A 14,589-nucleotide genomic window follows, 5' to 3' on the forward strand; every position below is an offset into this window, starting at 1 on the left:
ATAGTATATTAAAATAGAAAACAGTCATTATCATAAATCATAATATTTCAAACTATTCCTGTTTTACTGTATTTTTTGACCAAATAACTGCACCCTTGGTTAGCACTTAGAGACTTTTCAAAAAACATAAAAAAAAAATTACTGTCCCAAACTTTTGAAGTATACGTGCATCCAAATAGCTTTCCATCTGCATCATTATATCAACACAAGCAGTGACAAGCATAAATTAATAAAATAATAATTATTATGATAAAAATGTAATTAATGTAATAAAGAATGGAAATAATTCAAATATGGTGCCAGAAATTGTAATAATAATAATAATAATTATTATTATTATTATTATTATTATTATTATTATTATTATTATTCTTTCTAGGTTCCTGGGTCACTATGTTCTCCAGAGTCTCCTTATGGACACAGAAAGCTCATGACCGGTCAGCATAAGTGTTGCTGTCCTTCTGCCACCTTCCTCAGCAAAACAATTCAAAAACACTCCCAATATTATAGAATTATAAAGTGCAAGTACATGAGGTTGTTGAATGGAGGAAACATGTAGGATGTTGTACACAGTATATCCAGCAGATGGCACACTTTGCCTCCATACTCTCACCCTCGTGTCTTCAACTCTGTAAAGGTCCCTCAAACGAAATCGAAGAACGAACTGAACTGACGTCATTTCGAACAATATCAGATTTCCCCGGTTCGTTTGTCATTAGGTTCTACAGGAGAACAACATGAACACACTGTAGAGTCGAATAGCACAGCTGGTACAGATGTAGGAAGTTGCTTTCAGCCTCGGTCATTGCCCTCCAAGCGCCAGGTCAAACCTCACCAGCTGGCGTAGTGACATCATCCAGGTTTGGTGCGATGTACCTGGCTTTTTCTGCTGATGCAACATCTGTTGATATCAGGTAGTTGTGTAGGGCCATGCAAGCTTGAACAATACTTACTGCCTTTCCAACAGAACTCTAGATGGGGTGCCCAAGAATTCGTAACCGAGAGGCCATTCTCTATTATGCGACGTGCTCAGCAGTGTCTGTAGTTGTACACCCTCTGTGCAGATGTGAGATTCTTGCCCGTTATTCATAGAAAACAGAATAGGCCAAGTTAGACAAGAAACTCCATATACTTACTTAGAAGTATTGCCATTTTTATTGTTTAATAATGATCTGTGCTGGTGATAATAATAATAATGCATGAAAACACTTTGCTTACAATACCTGGATATGGCCGCATCAGTTTCACATTCAGGGGGAAAGCAGCATCTCCAACTATGACATGTGGACACAAAGTTCCTTTCCCAAGTAGGGCTTTCGATCCAGCTGTCCTTGCAACAGTGCTCTTCCAAAAAAGCTCTCTTGAAAGACACTTCCATCACTTTCACGGCCATAAGAGCCATTGTCCACCATAGTGAACTTGTATTGTGCATCGCACACAGCTAGAAGCACAATCGAATGTGTCCTTTTATAAATAAAAAACAGTCTTCCGCTCTGTGCTGGGGCTAGCTCTTGTGTTTATGAGGGTGCAGAGATGAACTCATCTTTCAGAGCTAGCCAAATATCCTCGCTCATCTACGCAACTATCTTGTGGGCTGTGCACGGTCCAGTCTTGAATGTTTCAGCCACACTTTGCTCTGTGGCCCCACAAACTAGTACTCGGAGTGTCAAGGCCAGTCTCTCCATAGTGAAAATCAATGTCTTTCTATTTTAGTTAAGTGGAGGCACATACCATCTATGTCGCTTGTTCTTGTTCTTTTTCTTTGCCATTGAATAGATCAATTGAATAGATGTTATTGCCAGATTTTTATGAAACTGTTCTTCTCTCACAGCCTCCATCGTTGTTGTGTTTTGGGGGTACATGCAGGCGGTTGAGTAATTAATGACAGCATTTATATTTTTAGGTGAACTATCCCTTTAAATTCTGTATTGTTGCCATTTTATGAAACATTTTAAATGCCTCTTATACTGAATTGACTTCACATGTTCTCATAGGTTACACTTTGTGCCAGGCGTGTGCCAGAGACCTCTGATCTGAAGCAGAGAGTGAGACATGTAAGAAGACTACAGCCCTGCTCATTTCCCTGGGGGTGACCCTGTTTCTCACCCTTGGTACGGCTGTCATCTTCCTGTTCAACCTCAGAAGTACCACTGTGGTGAAGTCTGCTGATGCTGGCGTCTCTGACCGTGGCCTCCTGCAGCACACTGTGAACCGTCAACAGTCCACCCTCATTGACTGTCTCTTTAAACAGCCCCTCTGGATTATCAGCTTCACCATCTGCTTGGCGTGTGTGACTGTGCACTCTTGTAAGGCAGGCCTATATAGACTTCTTTATTTCTATTTTTTGTGTGTTGAGCTTTTTTTTCTTCTGCCTGAGCAAGATCTACATGCATGGGAAAATATCTGCTGTCCAATTATAATGAGGCCAAATGCATTAAATTTAGTCTCATGATATATATGATTTCTTGTATCACTTTCTTCACAGGTTACTGCATTTCCAGAGGGGGCTTCGCCATGGCCCTACATGTAGGTGCCATCCTGTCTACTTTTTTTGCCAAAGGTGTACATAATATTGATAAAAAAGCCTCAGTTGAATACCACAGCTCACTTCCAAAACTGCATTCAAATGTGCACCATGTCCAAGCAGTGAAAGCAAATAAGACCTTCTACTATGTCTCTCAACAGCAGGATAATCCAGTAAAGCCTATTAACAATACAGAGCAACAAAATCCCAGTTTCAGTCTTTTAGAAGCAGCCGATACTCTAATTGTCTCTGGACTGTGAGTGCTTGGCATGTGTAGCCAGTGGGAAGAATGACAGAGAAAGCCTAATTGTGTTGGCTACCGAAAGGGCAGAGCACACGGTTCAACTGGCCTGTGTGAACATCTGTCATGTGCTCCGCTCTCATGAGTGCCCAGTTTCACTCGAAACTATTCTGAGAACAGATTCGATTGGGCAGCTGATTTAAATCATGATCTTGGTCTCGCAGATACAAGGACAGATGGCTTTACTTGTCCTGTTTGTCTTTAGTAAGTCTTTAAAGGAATAGTTCACCCAAAAAGGAAGATTTGTTGAAAAACGTCATCACCCTCAGGTTATCCAAGATGTAGATGTTCATCAGAAAAGATTTGGAGAAATTTAGCATTGCATCACTTTCTCACCAATGAATCCTCTGCAGTGAATGGGTGCCATCAGAATGAGAGTTCAGACAGTTCATGAAAACATTGCAATAATCTGCATGACTCTAGTGCATCAGTGAATGCCTTGTAAAGTGAAAATCTGCCCATTTGTAATAAACAAAATCAATTATTTCAGTACTTCTAACCAAAATAATATGTCCATAATCCATAATAACATTATTCCTGCTTCTTTGTTTAACTTTTTTTTTTTTTTTTTTCTGTTTATAACCAGATTTAAATCCCACATTTTCCACATAGACTTTTGGACTCCACTTGTTCTAATCTTCTAATTGTTCAGTGACACACACCCTCGCATCAGTCCCTGGGAAAAGAAAGGCTTGCTGTTGTTAGGGAGGTCATCTCCATTGACTCTGGAACGTGTGAGTTGGGAGTACGGAAGCGTTTCCCACACTACTTTCCTATTGTGAGTGTGATATTCTCAGGAGGGGAGGACAATAGAAGTGTGCCTGTAGAGGGGAGGCTGTGTAATCGTATTTACTTGAGGTTCCCCATCTGTGCTGGTAGAAACTTCATAGACATACAGATTTATTTGAGAGCTTAAAATCGTATTGTATTTTGTATGAATGCCATATGAAATTTGATTCAGCTAAATAATATATATATATATTTTTTTTTATAAAAACCAGCATTTCTCTCTGTCGAACTCAAAAAATAAATACTAATAATAATTTCATTTAGAATTTTTTAAGATTCTATTTACTTTATATTTTATTACATAGAATTCTGGAACACCTTATTTGACAGAACTATTAAATAAAACTATCCATTACAATAAAAAATCAGTGGTTCACAGAAATTGAAAGTTTTTAAACCAGCTTGCTCAGTTTACAGTAAGTAGATCAGCCCACAAGTGATGTTTCTTAGTTTAGTTCCCTGACCATTTAACATAACTTGTTAATTAATATTGTCAGCTTTCATATCACATGCTTTTTTTTTTTTATAAATTATTGCACGTAATTATTCAAACAAAAACCATGAATTGGTAATGTAGAATTTTATTAACAGAAAACATTTGACATAAGAGCTCATTTTCTGAACAGCATTGGTCAAGGCAACAAACTTGATCCTTTATCAAAGGTACAACATGCCTTACCTAACAAAAGTGGGAAATTCTCAGTGCAAACATAAAGATACTTTGAAAAACACTGAAGTACAATTTCATTTTAATGGGCTGATACACAAAACTCCACTGGAGGCAACCTCAATTAAATATGCATACATCAAAACATATATATATATAAAATGTATACATATATACACCAAAAACAACAACAATTTAATTTGAATTAATAATCACATGTGGTAAAAATCACATCAAGAGCTATTAAAACAGAACAAGAAGCACATAAATCCACCTCTTTCAATTGACAAACACATGTTTGTCTTAAGTTTTCGTCAATCAATATGATGACAACACAAACGTACACTTTGGAAATGAATCTCCTACTTTCATGAGAGACGTTTATACGACGTCCCTCAGGGTTTACAGTTCACATCTTCTCTACCAGGGTCTCCAGACAGGTCTCCTGATGTCAAGCTGTTGCAAACCAGGCGTGCTCAGTTTAGAGGAAGATCCTGTTGGAGCAGAGCTGATAGCAGCGCTCGTTTGCTGGCCGTTGTGGAGATGCTGGAGCTCCCGGGCAGATCCTCCTCCGGTGGAATGAAGAGTGAGGAAGTGGACAGACTCCCTCCAGCAGTGAGAGTAGCCTTCATTATAGTCCCTCTGAGGAAGCTGCTGCCGCTGCTGTTTGAGGAAGCTGACGGTCATTTCCAGGACATCGGCCTTCTCCAGTTTGGCGCTGGGGTCTTGGCTGTGAAACTCCTTCTCCAGGAGACTCTTGAGCTGGTCGATGCAGCTGTTGATGCGGTCTCTGCGCATCTTTTCAACAATTGGCTTCCTCAGCTGAAAGCAGATGGGATCATTGATTAGAAGAACATGGTTCAAACGGCATACAGAATGCAATTCTGGTGAATCATTTGGAAGAAGAATTACATTGAAATTAAACAAACCTTAATTTTGTCCTTGTCACTGAAGTGAAGATGTACCAACATATCTGAATGGGGTGCCATGTACCAGTTTGGAAAGCTTGTTTCTCTTCAGTGGCAAAAAGAGTTGGGAGTCTCTTTGAGGAGCAGCCCCCTGTATTTATACAGCAGCATTAGCATTACAAAGCCATGTGACCTGTGCTGTATTACTCTTCCCACACTCTGAGACCAGAGGACCAGCTCATCACAACAATAGAGGACATTATTGTATGGTTAACTGCCTGTCGCCTTCCACTGAAGGAATGTTTCCCAAGGTATCAGAGGGACGACACACTTGAAGGTTAAGTGAAGGAATTTGGCCCTTCAGCCAATTAGAAAAATATTTAATTTTCTATATCGAAATATCATGATAAATATAGGTTGGGCATGTTTTCAAATGCACAAAAGCAGGTTTGGTAGAAATCAAAAAATGAAAATAAAATATTTTTTATGAACCATGCTAATTAATTGATGTTTGCACATGTATGATTTACACTTTTAACATTTAATTCAATATTTCTTGATGTTTCTTTGTAATTGTGAAAATTACAAGCATTTTTGGATTTAAAATTGAATTATTTTTTCCCCACATGCATTTTTAATGAAAATAAAATAGATTTTCTAAACTATGCATGGTTAATGAATAGCCAGATTGTCCAGTGATGAAAAATAATATATGGATATACATTATTAACCCAATATTTTATAAACCATGAACCAACACATTTATGAGAGACCCAGCTGGAAACACAGACTCCAGTCTGTTTCCAGGCCAGGAATATTTCTTTGATAATCCACATCCCTTACCCAGCAGATGCCAAGAGTTTATCAAAAACTGAAAGGGGCAGAATTCAACTACTACTAGACACAGACAAAATACAAGCACGTGAGTGGAATGGTTTTACTCTGGTGATGAAGCGCATGGGAACGAGCAGGTCAATATTGATTAAGAATTGTGCTGGCTTTTTGAAGACGCTTGGAAATCCCAGAACCCCTTGCTTACACAAATATGCACTCATGTATCAGCCACCAGCGAATACCCGTGACATAATCATTGATATCACAATTATTATTTTATTTTTATGATATTGTTTAACTTTTCACTTTAAAATTAAAGTTTAAGTGGTTTAAAAAAAAAATTGTGTGTGTGTCTGTGTGTGTCATTTTTATTATTATTATTTATTCTTAGTCTATAGTTTTTTTTATGACCATTCATTTTGGTTTGATTAGTTTTTTAGAAGAAATTGGAATTATTGCCATGGCAATTATCTGAAATGAAATAAATGAAAAATATATATATATTTATTTTATTTGAGTTAACATTTAAGGCCTATAGTTTCAAGTAATGTTTTCTTTAATGTTTTGGTTTTAGTTTTTTTGTTAATGATAATAATCCTGGTGAAATTGCCTCTTTTTGTATTGTGATGGATAGCAAAGATACTGTTTATGCTGCATAAATAGTGTGTGTGATTGTGTTTTGCTTGTATTTTTCACATTATATGCCTGAAATACTGTGAGTTTGTTTCTGAGGACATTCCCACCACCCTGGGTGCTCTAATCTGGAGAGTGCAAACAATGCACTAACTGCTCTATTGAAAATGTTAATTACATCTTTGTTGTAAAACAAACAGTCAAACGTGTCACACACAAACTTGGTAAATCAAGCTTTGTGCAGTAGTAAGGAATTCAGACCACCTTATTGCATTTTAAATAATTTTAGCAAAGAATAATAAATTATCACTTTTTGTGTGTGTGTGTATATATTCTCAACTATAGCAGATATGAAGCCTGTTCCAAGTTTCATCTGAGTTGGATATATAATTTTGTTCCTGTGATTCCTCTACGCTCAGCCACCTGTAGCAGCAGGCCCGAGAGACAAGGTTTGTGTGACATAAGGCACGGGGCTTTTACTGAAGTTCCCATGAGCTCTGTATGAGAGGCCAGCCTTCCTTTCCCACAGTCTGTTCATTGACTGCCCACAATAAGGAAACAAAAGAAGTGTGTCTTGTTACACATCACATTAATCACGGTGTTTGAACTCTCTTTATTAGAGGGGGACTCAAGACGTAGCAAGACCATCTGGACTTCGGACACTGTTCAAACACTTTTAGGACTTTCCCAGGATTCAGCAGGTGTTTTCAGATCTGTTCAAACCGAGAAATTCTTACTTATTGCAAGTTTGCAGGCATGTAACTCAAAAAGTAATAAAAATATCTTAACGGCATTTTAGATATTGGGTCTTAACATACTTCCCTTTTGGTATCTTCATTGTTATGGCCCTATATGATTCAGTTCCAGAGATACTGAAATTTCAATAGGGCTCCAGAAGTAAATCAGTCACAAATGTCAGTGGTCAAAAGACAATTTTTTTTTACTAGAAATGTATCTAAACTCTTGGCAGCTTTAGAAGCTGTTAAAATGAGCTCAATTCCTTTTTCCAAATATCCCTGAATCAGTAATGTGCCTCAACTTGACCATTTCATTGCATGTTTTAGCTCTCAGACAGGTATGTTATGCAGATTGTTTTGCTAGTGGGAAACAAGATACAATTCTAATCTCAACATTATTTAGTCTTCAGACATTGTTCTTTAAATTATTATTGGCTGTGTATAAAGTGACCAGCATTTGGTTTTCAAACAATGAATATGGATAATATTTAACAATCTGAACATGGAGCCTCATCGAGACCCCCATAACTCTGGGACTGAATGGTGTAGGGCCTTGAAAGGGAAGACTCTAAAAGAAAGGTTTATTAAGAACAAGAATCTTAAATCATCAGGTTTGCACTCAGGTATGTTCAATACAGTTATTTTGACAGAAGGAAACAAGACACATTTCTAGTTTAAACATTTTTTGTTCTTCATACTATCCTCTTTAAAAGAAAAGAAGTGTAATTTTTTTCAAAGTGACCCACATTTGTTTTTTGACCACTGAAAATATGTACAGTTTATCAATTTACCCCTGGAAACATATTTAAACTCTAGTTTATCTGAAACTGAGCAATATACAGCCTTAAAAATGAAGATGACAAAAATGCTTTTTGAGTTACATGCCTGAAAACTTTGAAGAAAAAACTTTCCCCATTTTTGAATGGTCACCACTGGCACATAATACAAAAAAGACAGCTAAAGTCAACAGATTTTGCTAATATACCTACCAATCTCTGTGTAAAAGTAACATAAAGATGCTGCCATCTTTCTTAAGTCATTTTTAACCCCCTCTGAATCTCCAGTGAAAATTGCCATATTGACCCCAATCTACGAAATAGTGGATTACCCAGTCGGCCTAAATATTAATCCATGACATATAATATAACGGTTTTCATCACTATACATATGTATCTTTCTTCAGAAAAAATGATAGCAAAATCACAAATTTGAGCTGGGGACCCTATTTGAGTTTATACCCTATAAAAATCAATTGTAACCCTATACAATATTTCAACAAATGAAATATTTTGCTTTAGCATGGTGAGTACACTGTTACAAAAATCACAAGTTTTCTGTTAATAAGTTTCCTATCATTTCTGTTTGCTTCAGCCTTTTAAATTTACCTGGCTGAATTTGTGAATCTGTACAGGATGTGCAGTTTTGCAGATCCGCCACTTTGAGACAAATTGTGTGTGTAAGTTGAACAAAACTTTCTGATGACAGGGATGCCACCTATCCTAACTCATTATAATGTGTCTTGGTAGGAGACAATTATAGCTTTAGTGGATAACAAAGCACATGAGAGCTGGTTTTTAATTATCAAATATGTAACTGAAACTAACTGATGCAATTTAAAAGTTAGTGGAAGGAATGTGTGAATATGAAGGTAGGAACACTGAATGATGAATGAACTCATTGCCACAGAAAATATGATGTAAAATAGACATTTATTATTTTTATAAAACATTTGCATATGATATCCAGCATCTTCATTTAGTGTTTTTCTACCACTGTGCTTGATTGTTAGACACACCTTTCACTTGTTTAAAACGCAGTTACCTAAATAATCTTTATAAAAGAATTTGTTGGCCATATAGTTGATTATATAAAATCTACAACACCAACATAAAAAAAAGCTATTCAAAAAAGAACAAGAAGTTAATAGAGATCCATTGGATCTATTCAGAAACATGGAACATGTTCATAGATTATCTATATTGCATCTCAGTATGAGATATATAATTGCTAACATAGCAGATTCAATTAGCTGGAAGGGTAATTTGCCAATGGCAAAAATACAGTGAGATCCAAATATAGGAATACAGGCGATTGTTCTCTCATGAAAGAGCTGAAATACCATGTTCTCTAATAACAGAGTTAATCGTGGTAGTTCACATTCACATAGAACAGCTTCTACCAGGGTCTCCAGAGCGCCAGAGTTTGCTCTTTGCTGCTGCTCTGTGCGGCTGGTGAACTGATCTGAGGCGGCACTCGTGTGTTGTTCTCTGTGCAGGGCTGCGTGTTCAGGAAGTGCTTCAGCAGTCTTCTGTGGGACTCTGTCTGCTCTGGACACTGAGACAGAAAGTTGACGGCCTCCTGCACACATCTGGAGCGTCCGTCACCAGCTGCAGTACAGCTGAAGGACGAGGTATTCTGGGAGCGCTGCTGGAGTCTCAAGAAATCCAGCGTCATCTCCAGGATATCAGCTTTCTCCTGTCTGGAGTCGGGCTGTTGCTTTAGGAACTCTTGACCCAGAAGAGACTTGAGCTTCTCAATGCTGCTGTTGATTCGTTCTCTGCGCATCTTCTCCACTATGGGCTTTCTCAGCTGAGGAAATGCCGAGAACATGCATTTAGAAACACTCATCTACATTTTGATATCTCAGAAGGATATATGATTCTGTGGAGTGAGATATGAGATGTTGAGTATTTACCTTGTTTGTGAGTGGAAGTTGTTCTCTGCTGATGACTGATCCAGTGATTGTTGGTGCCATGGCTGTGTGTCTTGTGTTCAGTTCTCCGTTAGGATCAGATGAGATCTGTGCTCAACTCTCTCTCCTCTCCCTCTATTTATACTCCCAAATCTCCATATGAATGTGTGAGTCTGGAGTTTGCTGGAGGTTCTCACAGTCTGCAGCCAATGGGAGCGTTTGGGCCGCCACATGGCTGCTGAAGCCCTTATTGCTCCGACACAATGAGCGCATCTCTGGGGAGCAGGTGGAGTGTGTGAGAAAGTGCAGCCTTGTTGCTCATGGTTAGGATTAATTGCTCACAAAAGCACGTGCTGTTTATATGAAAGACCTACAATGAAAATAATGGTTCAAATTATTAAATGTAATTATTAATAGTGATTTTAAAAAATGAAATACAATCATAGGGAAAATAAACGGGGTTGTTTCCAATTCATTTGTCTGCCAATAAATAATTAACTACTAAACATCAATAAAATGACCACACTATGGGAAAAAATTGGGGAAATTATAGTTTCACACCATGTGATTGAATGAATCTATTTATTGAATTCTCATTTCTAAGTATGAATCTATGAGTCCAAACAAGCAAACAAATGCCCATCTCAATTAGGGACAGTGTCATAAACACTCCTCTGAGGTTTCTATAGAGTCCCTTGACGACTTGCCTAATTGCCTGCAGCAAGGCACACTTCTATTCATCTCTGACTATGGGAAAGCTGCAGTCCCAGTCCTGAACTACATTACCTTCAAGTCTGTATTCTGAGACAGGACATCTGAACTTCACCTGTTTTTTTTCCTTCCCAGAAAATCTTAAGTAAATCTTTTAATTAAAAGCCAGTTAACTGTCATGCTAGAAAATGTTAACATGTTTATTAAACCAGGAGATAATCAGCAAAACTTTATGCTTTTTGCAACAGGTACTGAATTGATTCATCATCTATTATAAGAGAATAAGACATGACTGGATATTTTCCACTTAAACTTGAAAATCAAACAGTTGTTTTTATGAAAAAATAATAAAAAATTACAATTAATTTACAAAACAACTTTTGAATCTACACTACTAATAGATAATTTATCAAACATGCAAATTGCCTGTTGGCAATAATCAATTAAACAACAGATTTTAAACGAAAAAAGCAAAATATAAGCATTTTTTCACTAGTGGGCTCAGACGTACACTTAACAAAAAGGGCACATACTCTTTTACTGGTTTCTTAGCATCAGATGAGACTTCAAAAGGGGGTTCTGCTTTCTCACACACTTCCTCCCTGTAATACATCGCTCTCCACCTGCCTGTCAGAGCTCATTGTTCCCCGTGCAATAAATGCCTCACTGAGCATGTGGCAGCCCTCTGCTCCTTTGAGACTTTCGAATGCTCCCATTGGCTGCAGACTGTGAGAACCTCCAGCAAACTCCAGACTCACACATTCATATGGAGATTTGGGAGTATAAATAGAGGGAGAGGAGAGAGAGTTGAGCACAGATCTCATCTGATCCTAACGGAGAACTGAACACAAGACACACAGCCATGGCACCAACAATCACTGGATCAGTCATCAGCAGAGAACAACTTCCACTCACAAACAAGGTAAATACTCAACATCTCATATCTCACTCCACAGAATCATATATCCTTCTGAGATGTAAAAATGTGAATGAGTGTTTCTAAATGCATGTTCTTGGTGTTTCCTCAGCTGAGAAAGCCCATAGTGGAGAAGATGCGCAGAGAACGAATCAACAGCAGCATTGAGAAGCTCAAGTCTCTTCTGGGTCAAGAGTTCCTAAAGCAACAGCCCGACTCCAGACAGGAGAAAGCTGATATCCTGGAGATGACGCTGGATTTCTTGAGACTCCAGCAGCGCTCCCAGAATCCCTCGTCCTTCAGCTGTACTGCAGCTGGTGACGGACGCTCCAGATGTGTGCAGGAGGCCGTCAACTTCCTGTCTCAGTGTCCAGAGCAGACAGAGTCCCACAGAAGACTGCTGAAGCACTTCCTGAACACGCAGCCCTGCACAGAGAACAACACACGAGTGCCGCCTCAGATCAGTTCACCAGCCGCACAGAGCAGCAGCAAAGAGCAAACTCTGGCGCTCTGGAGACCCTGGTAGAGCCACCAGGACCCGTGTGATTTATCAGACAGAATTCATAATGCCAGTCTGAGATTGGCATGGACTGAAATTCTTACGTAGGAATTGATTTCTGCCTCTGATGCTTATACAGCACCTTTAATCTGCTTTCAGAGAAAGTGTGTGTTTCATTGAAACTGTATGACCAGTGATATTTGATGAGAATGTACAGAATCATTTGCTGTGTAAAATGATTACTACATTTGTGAACATTCATATTTAAAGAAACGTTAAAGTCTGATTCAGACGTTTGAGCTCTTGTAGCTCTTTCACCCATATTGGGTTTATTCTTTCACTGCTTTCATTTACTGAAACATTTTGTTATATTTCTGTTGTTTGAAACAGATCTAATGCTTCTCTTATTATAGAAGAAATATTTCTTCATTTGAAGAATATTGTGTGTTGAAAGCACAAATTATTGTTTTTACTGTTTGCATGTGTTTACATGAATGAGACGTTTCCCTGTAAAGTGCAGTTGCTTATCGTCACTGTTAGTGATTTCAGTTTTACTCTTTGTATTCAAAGTCAAGTTCATACTTTTTTGGAAGTTGTCTTGCATTGCACATTGCACTTGCTTAATACTTTTAAATGTCTGTGACATTGTACATTTCTTCCTAGAGAATTACATAACAACATGAGTTCTTCATGATTGTGAAAATATGTATTGACATATTGTTACTAATGTTATTGCTTTGTTACTTGGTCTTTCAAAGTCGAGACAAATGTTTATTGTCAGATTTGCTCACATAGAGCAGCAATCATATTGCTTATGACAAATAAATTGTACAATCAAAGGTTTTGTTTGGTGCTATGTTTTACATACTTTTTATTTTTTATAAAGTATGTCTGAATAGTATAGTCTCATCAAAAACTCTAACCCTCTAAGTATTAGAAACAGTGCTCTTCAGGTTTAACATTTCAAGAACTGGGATGAGAATCAGATAAAAACTTTTTTTTTTAAGATATTAAAATGGCATAGGTCTAGACGGTGAACCTGACTTGATATTAGTTTCTAACTCTCAGAAAATGTGTGTATATACAGTAATTACTTGAGAAATAAATTCCTGCATATTTTTTCCATGCAGGTGCATCTCTTATAGTTCTCACAGTGAGTGAATATTAATGTTAAATTACAGAGACTGCAAAATACAGAACATGGTCTGTCTGTGTTACACAAAACTTTGTTTTTGTGTAATTTATTAACCCAAAACCCATTACATATCAACCTACACTGATAAGGAGACAACAGAGGACCATCTCTGTATGAAGCCTGACTGACGGCGTAAAGCTGGACTGAGACTCCATTCCCTGGAGTTTTCCCAAACTCTGCCCATTCAGAGAACTCAACAATAGTGTGATTCATTAACAACAATTCAGCACATGGCCATACGAACTTCAACAGAGACCCACGGGACAGATTCTACTGAATCATTAGCATTCGCCTTAATTACTGACAGACATATTTAGAGTATTTGGTGATTACCCTTTTAAAGTTTAAGGCATTGTTAAACACACAAAACATAGAAAAAGTTTGAACTATATAATGTTCAAACTTATACTATTATATATGTGTGTTTCTGTTGCTCAGTGGTAGAGTATTGTGTTATCAGCGCAAAAGGTTGTTGGTTCAATTCCCAGGGGACACATATGGTAAAAAATGTATATCCTGAATGCACAGTAAGTCACCTTGAATAAAAGTCTTTGCTAAATATGTAAAGACCATTACATATCTGCTGTTTTAAATTATGGTTATCCTTATTTCAGTTTTAGAGTCATGACTGATTAGAAATACTTTGTAATTTCTATTATTAGCAATATACGTGTATAACTTAATGTTTACACTACCAATCAATAGTTTGCGATCTATCTTATATTTACCAAAGCTACAATTATTTGATAAAAAAAAAAATATAGTAAAAGCAGTAATATTGTGAAATATTATTAAAAAAAATTTATATTTCAGTATATTTTAAAATGTATTCCTGTGAATAAAAAAGCTGAATTTTCAGATGAAAAAACAAACAAACAAACAAAAAAACATGTATTAGCCTTTTATTATCAATGATTAAAACTGCTGTGCTGTTGAATATGTTTGTAAAAATATCATAATTTTTTTTAGGAATATTTGATTAATAGAATAATTAAAATAACCAAATTTTGTAACATTAAAAATATTTTTACTATGACTTTTGACAAATGTATTTATTAATTATTTATTATTATTATTTTAATTGTAAAACTATTTAAAAACATCTTACTGATCACAAGCATTTGAGTAACAGTGTACCCCCAATACCTCAAGTACCCCCAGAAACCTGCCTAAATACCCCCAG

General features: G+C 37.1%; 3 protein-coding genes across 3 annotated transcripts; 1 reads left to right on the forward strand and 2 right to left on the reverse strand.

Annotated features, from left to right (window-relative positions):
- Nucleotides 1-4,175: 4,175 nt before the first annotated feature.
- On the reverse strand, nucleotides 4,176-5,422 carry LOC113068861 (transcription factor HES-5-like). The gene is made up of 2 exons (XM_026241740.1): nucleotides 5,211-5,422; nucleotides 4,176-5,103 (listed from the first exon to the last, which is right to left on the reverse strand). The coding sequence occupies exons 1-2, from the start codon at nucleotides 5,268-5,270 to the stop codon at nucleotides 4,702-4,704; spliced, it is 462 nt and encodes a 153-aa protein (XP_026097525.1). The 5' UTR covers nucleotides 5,271-5,422; the 3' UTR covers nucleotides 4,176-4,701.
- Nucleotides 5,423-9,083: 3,661 nt separating this feature from the next.
- On the reverse strand, nucleotides 9,084-10,249 carry LOC113068862 (transcription factor HES-5-like). Its single transcript, XM_026241741.1, has 2 exons — nucleotides 10,089-10,249; nucleotides 9,084-9,982 (listed from the first exon to the last, which is right to left on the reverse strand). The coding sequence occupies exons 1-2, from the start codon at nucleotides 10,146-10,148 to the stop codon at nucleotides 9,569-9,571; spliced, it is 474 nt and encodes a 157-aa protein (XP_026097526.1). The 5' UTR covers nucleotides 10,149-10,249; the 3' UTR covers nucleotides 9,084-9,568.
- Nucleotides 10,250-11,557: 1,308 nt separating this feature from the next.
- On the forward strand, nucleotides 11,558-13,053 carry LOC113068864 (transcription factor HES-5-like). The gene is made up of 2 exons (XM_026241742.1): nucleotides 11,558-11,718; nucleotides 11,825-13,053. The coding sequence occupies exons 1-2, from the start codon at nucleotides 11,659-11,661 to the stop codon at nucleotides 12,236-12,238; spliced, it is 474 nt and encodes a 157-aa protein (XP_026097527.1). The 5' UTR covers nucleotides 11,558-11,658; the 3' UTR covers nucleotides 12,239-13,053.
- The last annotated feature ends 1,536 nt before the right edge of the window (nucleotides 13,054-14,589 follow it).

Source organism: Carassius auratus, unplaced genomic scaffold, assembly GCF_003368295.1.
Source record: "Carassius auratus strain Wakin unplaced genomic scaffold, ASM336829v1 scaf_tig00000254, whole genome shotgun sequence".
Lineage (NCBI taxonomy): Eukaryota > Metazoa > Chordata > Actinopteri > Cypriniformes > Cyprinidae > Carassius > Carassius auratus.

Coding starts and splice junctions, on each gene's coding strand:
- LOC113068861 (XM_026241740.1), bottom strand. CDS start 5,270: ATGGCACCCCATTCAGATATGTTGGTACATCTTCACTTCAGTGACAAG. Junction 5,104..5,210: donor GTGACAAGGACAAAATTAAG/GTTTGTTTAATT, acceptor ATCTGCTTTCAG/CTGAGGAAGCCAATTGTTGA.
- LOC113068864 (XM_026241742.1), top strand. CDS start 11,659: ATGGCACCAACAATCACTGGATCAGTCATCAGCAGAGAACAACTTCCA. Junction 11,719..11,824: donor AACTTCCACTCACAAACAAG/GTAAATACTCAA, acceptor GTGTTTCCTCAG/CTGAGAAAGCCCATAGTGGA.
- LOC113068862 (XM_026241741.1), bottom strand. CDS start 10,148: ATGGCACCAACAATCACTGGATCAGTCATCAGCAGAGAACAACTTCCA. Junction 9,983..10,088: donor AACTTCCACTCACAAACAAG/GTAAATACTCAA, acceptor GCATTTCCTCAG/CTGAGAAAGCCCATAGTGGA.